Source organism: Planococcus citri, chromosome 1, assembly GCF_950023065.1.
Source record: "Planococcus citri chromosome 1, ihPlaCitr1.1, whole genome shotgun sequence".
NCBI classification, from domain to species: Eukaryota; Metazoa; Arthropoda; class Insecta; order Hemiptera; family Pseudococcidae; genus Planococcus; species Planococcus citri.
This window is the reverse complement of record NC_088677.1, coordinates 7,641,843-7,655,634: the sequence shown is the minus strand read 5'-3', so window position 1 is coordinate 7,655,634 and position 13,792 is coordinate 7,641,843. Positions and strand designations below refer to the sequence as shown.

The window sequence follows — 13,792 nt, the reverse complement described above, 5'->3', positions numbered from 1 at the left end:
AATAAACTTTGAAGTCACAGATAAATTTTAATGGAAAGGCGCCAAAATTGAATGTTTTGAATTGTAGTTGAATAATTGGTCGCTAGAGCGCGTTGGAGAAAATGAGATTTTGGTTAGTTTTAGCACAATCCTGAGGATTATCTCTTTTTTACGTAAAATTTCAAAAATTTTGGAATTTGGAATTAGGAATAATTACGAATTATATAGGATTGACGATTGAATTTGATTTTAGCCAGGTTGTGTTTGTGTAAAAATTCGTAGAAGTTTTTTTCCAAGTTCATAAAAAAAATCACTAATCAGATTGAAATAGATCAATTTATTTTTCCCCCAAGTGGCCAAGTTTTTGACTCTTGAAGTCTTGAAGTCTTGATAGAGAAATTCTGTCATTTCCTTCCAGTGATTTTGATGTTTTTAATTTCAGACATTTCAGTAATTCAGTACCTACAATTTTTTCCGAATTACATAAAAAAGTCTTCAAAACATTGAAGATGATGTAAGAACATTTCAAAAAAGCATCTAAAAACTGCTAAAATTTCGAGGAAATTTCCCCAAAAACGTATGATAAGTAGAGAGTGTGAAAAATGCGTTGAAAAGATGTACCTAAGTAAAAACAGTAAACACGAAAAAAAAAGTATTAGAAATTAGAATCGTTGAAAATCATCAAGTGTTTCTCCTCCCAACTCCCAAATGCATGAAAAAGTCATAAAATTATGTACGAACACTGCTAATAACGCAGTAAACTCAGTAAATCGCTGAAAATTACTCAAAACTCAAAAGAATTGAAATGTTTTGAAACAACAGCAACAGACAGCTTTGAAACAAATTGACTTTTTTTTCATTTCTTATTTTTTCAAAATTCTGAAAATGATTACATTTTTAAAATTGGATTTTTTTACAAGCTATCAATTCGAAGATTCAAAATTTTGAAAATTTCAATAACAGTTTCACTTTACCTGAAAATTGTATTCATTTTTTTTTTTCTAATTAAAATGTTATACAAAAAAAAGAGGAAGAAAAAATGATGATGTAGGTACCTAAGCACAGTAAAAGTATTTTCACTGAAAAGCACTCTCCAACTGATCGAAGTTCCGGTGAATATGAATAAAACGGGAAAAAAATTCTTATGAAAGTTTCTGAATTTATACCTTGAATAAGTTTTTCTAGTATTGATCATGTCAGTCTGTAATCTTCTTTTAATAAATCAAAATCATAAGTCCCTAAGAATAAACAGAGGTTTTGTCAAAATTTTAAAAAAACTCCACCGAAATTTAACGATGAAATTGCGAAAATTTCACAAAAATTTATACACAAAAAAACACAAAAATTCGGAGAAAATCGTCGAAAAATTGAAAAATAAAATCGATGAGAATTCAAAAGAATAATACTTGAAAAAAAAATTAATACCTACTAAAATGTGGGGCTAAAATAGAAGAAAATTTTATAAAAAATTTCGAAAATTCAAGGTTTCGCCGAAATTAAGAACAAAAATTTAGGCAGATAACCGAATCAATAAGATTCAAAACAAAATTATGGAAATGATGAAAATGGAAAACTCTTGAAAATTCAGTTCAGCAAAAATCATTAAGAATTCAGAACAGAGAACTCGCGAGAATTCAAATTAGGGGTAAATTCAGAAATTATTCAAAAAAGTTTTGAGAAAAATCATGGAAAAATGTCTAGCAAATCTCAAGAAGATTCAACAAAGAAAAATAATTCGAATAGAGAGAGGCATCGACGAATGAAAGATATCAAGATGCAGAAAAATCTACCACAAAAGGTAGGTACGAAAATACAAATAAAAAAAAAAACAAAGTCATCAAATCTTGAAGAAGCTTTCCTCCCTTCTCGAAAAAAAAAGATCAAAATTGAAAAGAAATCATGATTTTTGGAAGAAGAAAAATCACAATTCCACAAAAATGTGAGCAAAAAAATCACTCATTTTTTTTAAAGCACAAAACTCAAAAAAAAACTGTTGAAATAAAAAAAAAGCAGTCAAAATTTAGGCAAAAAAATGACCATAATTTAAAACTAAACTATAGAATTGTGAAAATTCAAAGTTAGAAAAATCTGTCAAAACTGGAGAAACTTCGCCAAAATTTGAAAAGAGAAAAAAAATGGAAATTGAGAAAAAATCATCGAAAAACTTGAAAAAAGAGAACTCGCGAAAATTCAAAAAATCACACCTTTCAGAATAGGCAAAAATCTACAAAAATTCAAAAGAAAACTCACCAAACCGGCGAAGAAAAAAATTCAATAAATCCTAAAAAAAAAAAAACATCGAACCGAAGGAGAAATCCTGGCTTTTTGAGCAATAAAATAACACAAGCTCAATGGAAAATTTATAAGAAAAAAATCACGAGAATTCAAGATGATAAAATTCGGCAAAAATTCTGGCGAAAAAAATCATCAAAATTCAGAGCAATAATTATATTTTGGAAAAAAATCAGCATCAAAATTCAGGATGTAAAAATCAATCAAAACAGGAGAAAATCCACTAAAAATCATCGAGAAATTTAAAAATAATAATACCTGTCGAAATTGGAAAACCCTTGAGAACATTTCAAAAGAAAAATCATCAAAACTAAAGTGATATAGAAAAATCAAAACTGAAAAAAGTAGTAGCAGTCTGCCGCTACGTAAGAGCCAAATTTTTGTGCCAGAAACATTGGGGGCTCTTGAATTACTCGCACCCTCGCTTCGCTCCTGTGCTTTGCCTGTGCTGCACCCCCTTGGGCTTCGCCCAACTCACTCCTTCCGCAATTTCGTTCTTATGTTAGCGGGGGGACTCCGTCCTCCTGCACCCCCCTTGGGCTTCGCCCAACTCTCTCCTTCCGCTGTTTCCTTCTTATATTCGCGGGAGGACTCCGTCCCCCCTGCACCCCCCGGACTTTGCCCGACTCCCTTCTTCTTCCTTCAAAAAATGTGGTAACAAACCTGTCTTGACCCTGAAACAGGTTAAATGGGGTTGGAAGGTTGAAACCTGCAAAAGGCACTTCGGGTATATCCTCCCAATGTACTGTGAAAATTTGGACCCTCTAGGTCAATTTGGAGGGACTGTAGGTTTGGCTAAACATCAAAAAACATGCAAAAATCCACTTTTTTGATTCTGGAGGGAGGTCAAATAGAATTGAAAGGTTGAATACTGCAGAAAGCACTCAAGGGGCACCCTCTCATTGTATTCTGAAAATTTGGACCTTCTAGATCAATTTGAGGGGTAAGGGGGTCAAAAACTGGGGTCAAATGTGGTTTTCCCCACCTTAATCAGGGTGGAGAAGACTTAGGAAGCTGAAATTTAGATATGTTGATCACAAAGGGGGGTACTGACCAATGGTATGATTTTGGACCCTTTTCATCTATTTGGGGTCTTATTGTGCCCCTCCAAAAAAATGACCTTTCTGTAAAAATGGGGTTGGAAGGTTGAAACCAGCAAAAGGCACTTCGAGTACATCCTCCCAATATACTGTGAAAATTTGGACCCTCTAGGTCAATTTGGAGGGGCTGTGGGTTTGGCTAAACATCAAAAAACACGAAAAAATCCACTTTTTTGATCCTGGACCTGGAGGGGGGTCAAATGGAGTTGGAAGGTTGAATCCTGCAAAAAGCACTCAAGGGGCACCCTCCCACTGTATGCTAAAAGGAAAAATTTGGACCTTCTAGATCAATTTTAGGGGTAAGGGGGTCAAAAGTTGGGGTCAAATGTGGTTTTTCCCACCTTAAACGGGGTGGAGATGACCTAAGAAGCTGAAATTTGGATATGTCAATCACAATGGGGGTACTGACCAATGGTATGATTTTGGACCCTTTTCATTCATTTGGGGTCATATTATGCCCCTCCAAAAAAATGACCTTCCTGCAATTTTCAACTTTGACCCTTCAAACTGCGGGGGTCAGTTTTAGGTCTTAAAAGAACCCTATTCTCCAAGTTTAATTTCATTTGATCAATTAGAACAGGTTCCAGGTCATAAAATGTAAAAATCACCATTGCGCTGAAAAGTGAAAAGTGCTGAAACTTATATAATAAGTATATAAATATGTAAATAGATTTAAACTTAGTCATTGCGGTGCCCGTTTTAAGTATACGTAGTCATTGTGGTGCCTGGTTTTGGGCTTGTGGTGCCCAAATCGGGCACCACAAGGTCTTTTTATATAAAACGATGCAGAATCAAGTGAAATGCACTCCAAGGTGAAAAAAATTTTTTTGAGGCGGGCACCACAAGCACCAAGTTTATATCAGGGATGGAAGAGCCTTGAATTGAGGGCTCCCGCTCTTGGCTCTGGCTCAGCTCCCCGCAAGTTTTAGCTCTGGCTCACTCTTGGCTCTTGGCTCTTTTTCTTTACATGTGCTCTTGCCTCTTTGGCTCCTTGCTCGCTCCTCAATTCTTTCCGACTCCGCTCTTTGACTCTCAGCTCCCTCTTCCAATTTCTCGGCTCCCTCTCCAGCTCCAGCTCTGGCTCTTGGCTCATTAAATTGTTAGAACTTAAAATTCGTGAAAAACGACTGCATTTATTTTCATTTTATTTCTCAATGAGAAAACAAACGTAGAAATTTTTCATTTTCTTCACAAATGTGAGTTGAAAGTTGAATTTTTGATAAAATTGTGCGCATTTCTTTCCTTTTTTTTCTACTTTTTGGGAGCCAAAGAGCCTGAAAAATTTTGTGGGCTCTCTTTCCAGGTTAAAAAGATTTTGAATAAAATTTTGTTAAAAAAGGAACTTTGTGAAAAAACTCGAAAAAATAACCAAAAGTTACTTAGTAACTTTACTAGTGTACTTATTAAAATTATCTCTTAATCAAATAAAATGTAGGTATTTCAATCTCAAATATCAAATAATTACGGTTTAAAATGTTTCATTAACTTTCTATTTTGGTCAAAATTAAGATTCAATGACAGGTAATGAGGTAAACGAGTATTGGCAATAATTACCTATTTATTCAATACTCAATAATAGCAAACTAAGTGTTCAAAATAAGGACGGAAATCTCAATTTTTACAGTTTTTTGAATTTTTTCCAGTAAACGTGAATAGTAAAGTGAACGAAATATTTTTTCCCCTCATCGAGAGCTATTTTATGATAATTTAGATTTAGAACCATCTTCTTTCTTTGTTATCGAAATGTTTGGCTAAATTCTATACGTGAATTTTATTTTTCACTGGACGAATTCGTTTTTTTATTTTACTCGCTCAAGTGAAAGTAAAAGACGTAAAAAGATCATCAATTTAGTCACACATTTTACCGTAAAACTTTGAGTATTCGGAAAAAGGAAAAACTGGAAAATTTGAAAATTTAAAATTTTTTAAATTTTTAGTTTTACTAAAAAAAAATGAAAATAAAAAAAAACCTCAGGATGTGCTAAAATTAACATCTGTTGCTAAACTTTCAAGTGCACAGAAAGAATATTTTTTTATTGAGCTTTTCACGCAAATTCGAGCTTTTAAATCATTTATACGATATATTTACAAAGTTCTACAAGTTTTAAAATATATTTTCGTACTCAAATTTCATATTCAAGCGATAAAAACAAAAAAAAAGCAATAACCTTGGAAAAAAGCTCCCATCGGGCCATCGCAACAGGGATGTTCCGTCAAATAACTCGAGTTATTTTACTGTAAAATAACTGTGTAAAATAACGTAATTTTACATTGTCAAATAACGCGAATTGTTTGACACATGTCAAATAACTAAAAAAAATGTAAAAAAACTACAAAAATGCTCAAAATCGAATTCTCACAAGCCAATTAACAAGTAGGTATTTGATTTTGATTGAGCTTTCTGTTTCTTTGATGTTGAACTGAACTTAGTTTGATTTAACTCATTTGCGTTGATTTGAAATTTGAGTATAATTAGATTTGAAAGTTTTGTGAAAATAAATGTGAAAAGGAATGAGATGAGAATGAGACCAAAGGATACTGTTGGAAGAGCAATGATTGTGAAAACAAATCCGAATAATGATACCTATTAATGAATAAATTCTCATTGACTCGACTGTGATTTTGTGTTTTTAACGTTATTTCATGAGATGAAATGAAAGTGTTACTCTTTGCAGCCTTACTGGTGGTAATTTATTTAAAATTTTTCCATTTTGAAACGAATTTTGACTCGTAATCATTCATAATTCATTCTTAAGCTGAAAAATTACTGAGTTATCAGTTATTATCAGTGAATTTTCCTTGTCTGTGATTGGCTGAATTATTTTACATTCTCAAATGTAATTTTACATGTTATTTGACACTAATAGTTATTTGACAGTTATTTGACATGTAATGTCAAAAAAGTTATTTGACATGTCAAGGAACATCCCTGCATCGCAATAGAAACAGCCAGGCTAAAAATTCCATTTCAGGAAGCCAAAAAGAAAACCACTTCTCGCGGCACTAGCGCCAACATGTGTTCGACGGCGAACTTTCGTACTAGCCGCGATCATCTGATACGGTTGAAAATGTTCAGTCTGCTCTCAAAGCTAACGTTAAGTTGCGGTTCGTCGTCGTCGTACTGGGTGAATTAAAGTGAGTAAAGTAAAATTTTGTGTGAAACGTAAACGCGAGACCGTCGAGTGTGCGAATACGACTGCGTCAGAATTTCTAGGACGTTTTCATGCGCGTTTGTTAATAAAAAAGCTAATATGGCTTTGGTGTGAGTGCGCCTGACCGTGTGTTTGTGTGCCTGATATTTGACCTCCCGGAGTGAAGTTTCCATTCGAATTACAAGTTTCGGCTGATGATTATTGCGCGGTTCGGGTTCGGGTGTTCGCAGTATTAACGGTGATAATCCGGTGAAGTCGATTTATTTAATGGAAGATTATAAATTCAGCGAGAGTTCTAATGTCGGGCCTATATCGTCTGTAGAATATTCGGTAGTAAGTACTTCATCGCAGCAATCATATTTCAATACACCGTCCAGCGTATCGGATTTGGTATCGAGTTACCAAAGCGTATTAAAAATGCAAGATGATCCGTTGAACGAGAACTCGTGCTCGTCGGCTCAACACGCAAATACGCAAAACAATTGCCAACAGAATTCGTCGTCGGAAAATGGTAACGAAGATCAGCTCGGAGTTGTCGGTATCGGCGGTGGCAATCAAACCAAAGACGATGGCATCTCTAGTATGGTTAATTTAGGCAACGGAGTGCAATCGGTGGTGGACGGCAACGGCGGCGTCGGCGGTGCACCGGAACAACAACAACAACAGCAACGCGAAGTATCTAGTTTAACTAATAACCAGTTACCTGCATATTCGTCATCCGAACCTAGTCTAAACGTGATAAATTCTATTACTTCGTCTAATCTGTGGGCCAGCAATGTGGACGATACCATGATACATAACTTCAACGTACCATCAACAGCCAACGGCTCCGGAGCCCTAACCTTTCCAAATTTCTCACCTTCGGCAGCAGCGGCCGCCGCAGCAGCTACGGCCGCAGCAGCAGCAGCAGCCGCCGCCGATAACTCGCTGTACGATCCTACCCTAGGCAACCACGTATCCGGATTATCGTCCTCTCAATTGCAACAACAACAGCAACAGCAGCAACAACAACAGCAATCCCAGCAACGTAGGAATATCTCGACCCAGCAACAGCAAAACTATCCTCATAACCTGACTCGTAGCTTGCAGGCCGCCCAGCAGAATAATCCGCAACAGAATATGTATCTGGCCAACAAAATGTACAACAATTCGTGGAACACGTCGCAGCAGAATACGTGGGGACCTTCGGCAGCCGTACAGAATCAGAATAATATCAACAGCTTGTCGGCCTGGAATCGAGGACGGTCTACGCCGAACCTGAATCCGATGCAGAATCTATCGAATCGTAAAATCAGCCCGTCGTTCGCCCAACAACAGAGCATGCTGATGGCTCAGAAATTTCGTCGAAGTACTTCGTATCCCGGTAAAAATATCTTCTCGCAGGGCAACTCGTACGATATTACTAATGTCGACGATTCGGCCGACTTGATTCTACCATATCAGGTAAGAATTCGCATTTCATCCTCACATCTTCGATATGTTGGGCTAATATGTATTTTCACATTTCTGTGTCTGATTTGGAAGTCGAAGTCGAACTCGAAAATACGCGCATCTCTCTGCACCCAACCAACGAGCCCGGTCAACGTACACCTTACGATTAGATTATTTTTAGTGATCGTTATGCGTGTTGAAAGACAATGAAGAGTGTTACATCCCAGAGAGATAATTTTAGAATACTTAATTGCCATGTGGATGAGTTCAGCTTCGGCTTCGGCTCTTCCTTCGCCCAATATTACGCTATGTACTACTATGTTTGCCTTATGTATTCTCTTTTGAACTTGCTACGAATACGACGATGATGTTGCGAAAACACACAGCAACGTACCGGAGACCGGAGCTGGGAGCTTCATCGCTGCTCGTCTTCTTACATACTATATACACTATACAGCATTCCATTTCCATATATATTTTATTTCTGAACAGACAACGACGAGAAGACAGATGAGAAAAAAATCTAGTCGAACGTGTGTTGTAGCTCGTCGTCTTCGTCGTTCGTCTACTCTCTCGTTTAGTTCGGTATGAAATGTTTATTCCTTACAAGGGTACCGTATTTCAGTTTCCTAGAAGCTGGTTCGACGATGAGTGGATTTTTGGTTAAAGAATGGAAAATAACATCTCTTCCCCCCTCACCTGGCTCCTTTAGCTGGTAGAGAGCTTCGTTCAGTTTCTGAAATTATGTTTACGGTCTTTTTCAGTCGTTGGAACAAATTTTAGCAAATTCCAGCCCAAAAAAATTCATTTCAATATTTTTTTTAGATTTAAACGTTCTAGAATTTTTTTTTGATCGTTGAATCAAATTTTAGGTAATTTTTAGCTGAAAGATATTGAAAAAAATTCCATTTTGAAAATTCAAACATTTTTTTTTAGTCTTTGAACTAAATGTTAGCAAATTCTGGTCCAAAAAGTTTCCATTCAAACTTCTCTTTTCGATTCAAAAATTCCAAAAATATTCATTTTGTGATCGTTGAACCAATTTCCCCAAATTCTAGCTCCAATTTTTTTTTTCAAATTTCACTTTGAAAATTCAAAAATTATTATTTTTTTGATCGTTTGTCGAACCAAGTTTTTATAGCAAATTCTAGCTGAAAAAAATTCAAAAAAAAATGTCACCTCGAAAATTCAAAATTTTTTTTATTTTTAGTTGTTAAACGAAATTTTAGGAAACTCTTGCCCAAAAAAATCTATTTCAATTTTTCTTCTCTTCAAAAATTGCAAAAATTTTTTCGATCGTTGAACAATGTTCTATCAAACTCTAGCTCAAAAAAATTTTCACTTGAAAAATTCAAAATTTTTTCCTTTTTTTAGTCGTTGAACCAAATTTTAGGAAATTCTAGCCCAAAGATAAATCTATTCAATTTTTTTTCTCTTTTCAAAAATTACTACATTTTTTCTGATTGTTGAACCAAATTTCATCAAATTCTAGCTCAAAGAAATTGAAAAAAAATTTCAGTTTGATAATTCAAAAATTATTCTTTTTTTGATCGCTAAACAAAGTTCCAGCGAATTCTAGCTCAAAAAAATTTTCACTTAGAAAATTCACTAATGAATGATTATTCTTTTTTTGAACTTTGAAAATACAGAAATTTTTCTTTTTCAAGTCGTTTAACCAAATTTCAGCAAATTCTAACCTAAAAAAATTCCATTGCAATTTTTATTGCTCTAAAAATTCCATAATTATTTATTCAATGTAGGTAAAATAATAACACATTCTGACTTGATTGAGTAGGTTATTTTACCTACATTAAACATTGAAACTTGATTATTTTCAAATGATTTATTTCAAAATTTTTGTGATAATTATTTATAATCCGATCGTTGAACCGAATTTCAGCAAATTGAAGTTCAAGAAAGTTCAATTTCAAATTTTTTTCGCTTCAAAAATTCCAAAACTATTTATATTTCGATCGTTGAACCAAAGTCTCCAAATTCTAGCTCCGAAAAATTTATTAAAAAATTTCACTTCGAAAATTCTAAAATTATTATTTTTTTTTATCGTCGAACCAAGTTTTAGCAAATTCTATACTTAGCTCAAAAAAATTCAAATCAAATTTCACTTTAAAAATTCAAAATTTTTTCTTTTTCGAGTCGTTGAACCGAATTTCAGGAAATTCTAGCTCAAAGAAAAATGTATTCAATTTTTTTTCTCTTCAGAAATTGCAAACTTTTTTCTGATCGGTAAAAAAAATGTCACTTCGAAAATTCAAAAATTATCGCTAAACAAAGTCCCAGAGAATTCTACCTCAAAAAAATGTTACTTTGAAAATTCAAAAATTACTCTTTTCTTTGATCGTTGAATCAAATTCCAGCGAATTTTAATTTGAATATTCAAAAAAAAAATTTCAATCGTTAAACCAAATTTTAGCAAATTTGAACTCTATAGAAAGTTATTTTTTACTCGTTGAACCGATTTTTTTGCAAATTCTACCTCATGAAAATTGACAAAATTGTCACTTCAAAAATTCACCCCTCCCTTCGCCTCCTCTCCCCAAAAGTATTATTTTTTTGATCGTTGAACCTAATTTTACCAAATTTTAGCTTTAAAAAATTGAAAAAAAATGTCGCTTGGAAAGTTTAAAAATTTTTCTTTTTCAAGTCGTTGAACCAAATTTAAAATTTTAGCACATTCTAATCCAAACAACATCCATTAAATTTTTTTTTGCTCCAAAAATTCCATAATTATTTATTATCCGATCGTTGAATCAAATTTCAGCAAATTCTAGCTCGAAGAAATTTTGAGAAAATTTCACTTCCAAAATTCTTTACTCGTTGAACCAAGTTTCAGCAAATTCCAGTTCAAAAAAATTCGATTTCATAATTTTTTTCGCTCCAAAATTTCCGAAATCATTATTTTTTGTTGGAAAATTCTACCTCAAAATAATTGAAAAAAATCGTCACTTCAAAAATTCACCCCTCCCCTCCCAAAAAATGTTTTTTTGATCGTTGAACCTAATTTTACCAAATTTTAGCTCAAAAATTTCTCTTGGAAAATTCTAAAATTTGTACTTTTTAGATCGTTGAACCAAATTTCAGCAAATTCTGACCTAAAAAAATTCCATTTCAATTTTTTTTGCTCCAAAAATTTAATTTCATAATTATTTATTATCTGATCGTTGAACCAAGTTTCAGCAAATTCTAGTTGAAAAAAATTCGATTTAAATTTTTTTTTCGCTTTAAAATTTCCAAAATCATTCATTTTCTGATCGTTTAAACGAAATTTCAGTGATTCTAGCTCAAAAAAATTGAAAAAAAAAATTCACTTTGAAAGTTCAAAAATTGTTTCTTTTTTAGTCGTCGAACCACTAAATTTTATAAAATTCTTACCCCAAAAATATTCCTTTTTCACTCGCTGAATCAAATTTCAACGAAATTCACCTCTAAAAAATTAAATTTTTCCTTTTTAAAAATTCAAAATTATCCCATTTAAACGTTAATTATTTTGGCGAGTTGAAAATATCAGGTATGGAGATGAGCCTTCCTCGAGTTCACCTTTTCCAGCAGTTTTAGTTTCAATTTGAGCACCTTAGGTATCTAAAACATGTAAATAAACCAGTAAGAGCGGTCCAAGGGGGGGGGGAAGGAACGATTGCAGTATTCTTTTTGTAGTTGAAAGCTTGATGTGAAGCACACAAAAAAGTGAGTGGTTTTCTTTTTTCAGCAGAATGTGATTCATTCTTTTCGAGGCTATTTTTTGAGATATTTTGTGCTCAAACATGGAAAATTCAATTCTCTTATGACTGACGTTTAGATTGAATATTTTTAGTCCTTCAAATTATAAAAACATTTAAAGTTAGATTTCTTAGAAAAATCAAGGGTCTTATAACAAGAGTGAGAAGACGAAAAATATTCTAGGCTGTAAAATTTAGATGTGAGTTTATTCTTTTCTGAGCTTTTTTAAGAGATATTTTGAGCTGGAAAATTAAACTTCAATACTTGAATTTTTCAACACAGGAAATTGATTTTTGAAAATATTCAAAATTCCTACGAAAAAATGAAGGAAAACAGAATTGTAGAGCATAAAATTTCCCACTAAGAGAACTTTTTGTTACTTTTTCAAAATTTTGGTTGCCAAAGTTTCTTTTTTTCAAAAAAAAAAAAATACCAAAAAAATGAAAAATGAATATTTTTCAAGTCTTGTTTTTTGTTAAAAACTTCAAAAAGTCTAGAATTTTGTCAAATTTGCCAAAAAAAAGTTTTTTTCCAAAAATCCCAGAAAATTGTCGTTTTTTGGGGAGAAATTTCACAAATTCTCACCTTTTTGCCAAAAGTTGCCTACATATCTCGCTTTTTTGACAAAAATTACAAAAAAAACATCAATTTTTTGCCAATAATTACCTACCTTAAAGTCCTGTTTTTTTTTTGTTGCCAAAAATCATAAGTTTTGCAATTTTGCCAAAATTGCTGAAATCCGTTGATTTTTTTCTGAGAAGTTGTATTTTTGAAATATTTTGCCCTCAAATTTGAAAGTTCAACTTGAATCAATTTCTTGAAATAAAAAATTTCTGAAATGTTTCAATTTTTTCTCCGCTTATAAAATAAATTTTTGAGAGAAATCAACATCCATCCTCACGAAGAAATTGAAGAGGAACAATATTATGGATCATACAAGGTAGAATTATTTCATTCCAGGTTTTTATTAAATAATTTGAGCTGAAATTGAAAAGTTCAACTGAAATATTGATTGTTTTAGATGAAGAGTTTGAATTTTTTCAATTCTTTTACTGTCAGCAATTTATTTTTGAGAAAACCCCAGAGTCTTACGAAGAGAATGAGGGAATGTGGGGCATATAATTTTCTACGTCAAAATTTGTAGGCTTTTTGTTTTGACGTATTTTGAACTAAAATAATTTTTTTGAAGTTATTTCTGAATTCTCTAGCGTGACTTCAGTTGTTTAATTTCAATCAAAATATGTTTCATTCATGTTTAACGACTCGATTTCAGAAACAGTAAAAAAGAAGGCCGAATTTCAGAACACGAAAAACTTTGAAAATACCAATCAACGATGATATTGAAATTCGCCTACATTTTTTAAACTCCTAATCCAAAAAATATCCATAACTTGAAAGCTCTTCCCTCTGAGGTATTTTCTCTCAAAAAACTCAACTTTCTGGCAAGCTTTCAGCAAACGATTGAAATTTTTTAGGCTCATTTCTCTCTCAATACGTCACTTCACCATACATACCTATCATGGAACGTTCCCTTTACCCTTTCTATTCCCTCATTACTCTATTTCTACTCGTATCGCGATGTTCGTATGTTTTTTTTTTTTTTTTCGTAGAAACACGTGGTTCTGCTTGCTATACTGATAATGAAATAGAGAAAATGCTAATCGTCGTCGTTTAAATGGAAATGAAAAAAACACCGTACAGCCCTACACTACATAGACTACTACACCATATCGTATCGTTAATGTGATTCAATTTTAGTATTCGTGTTTCGTTGTGTAGTTCGCAATGGTACGATTTTAATTTTTTTTTCTTCGATACCTATAACGGATTCGTTCACTAGCGGTATAGTTTCGCTAGTAGTAGTGTTGTGGTATGAAATTTTCTCATCTGTGACGTATACCTATGTCAACTGCCAAAGCGAAAAGTAATTAAAAATGAATTATCAAGAGGTATACGACTATAGTACTCGTGTACTGTGTACCGTGTAGGTTATAATACTATACGGAAGCGATACGTGTAAAGTATTATGGACGAACCCGATATTGTGTAATGAATTCCAATGACATATGTGCCAAATTCCGACCCTATCCTTTCCCCGTTCAG

The 13,792-nt window shown here is 33.2% G+C and overlaps 1 protein-coding gene across 2 annotated transcripts in view; it reads left to right on the top strand.

The window, feature by feature from the left end:
- Window positions 1–6,345: 6,345 nt before the first annotated feature.
- The window catches only part of LOC135846476 (cytoplasmic polyadenylation element-binding protein 2-like), a 273,109-nt gene continuing 265,662 nt past the window's right edge, over window positions 6,346–13,792 (top strand). Inside the window, exon 1 of one of the 2 annotated variants that reach the window (XM_065365595.1) lies at window positions 6,346–7,966. In XM_065365595.1, the coding sequence (XP_065221667.1) occupies window positions 6,791–7,966 (1,176 nt within the window). In that variant the 5' untranslated portion in view covers window positions 6,346–6,790. The remainder of the gene's footprint in view (window positions 7,967–13,792) is intronic. The other variant, XM_065365588.1, reaches the window with a different exon arrangement.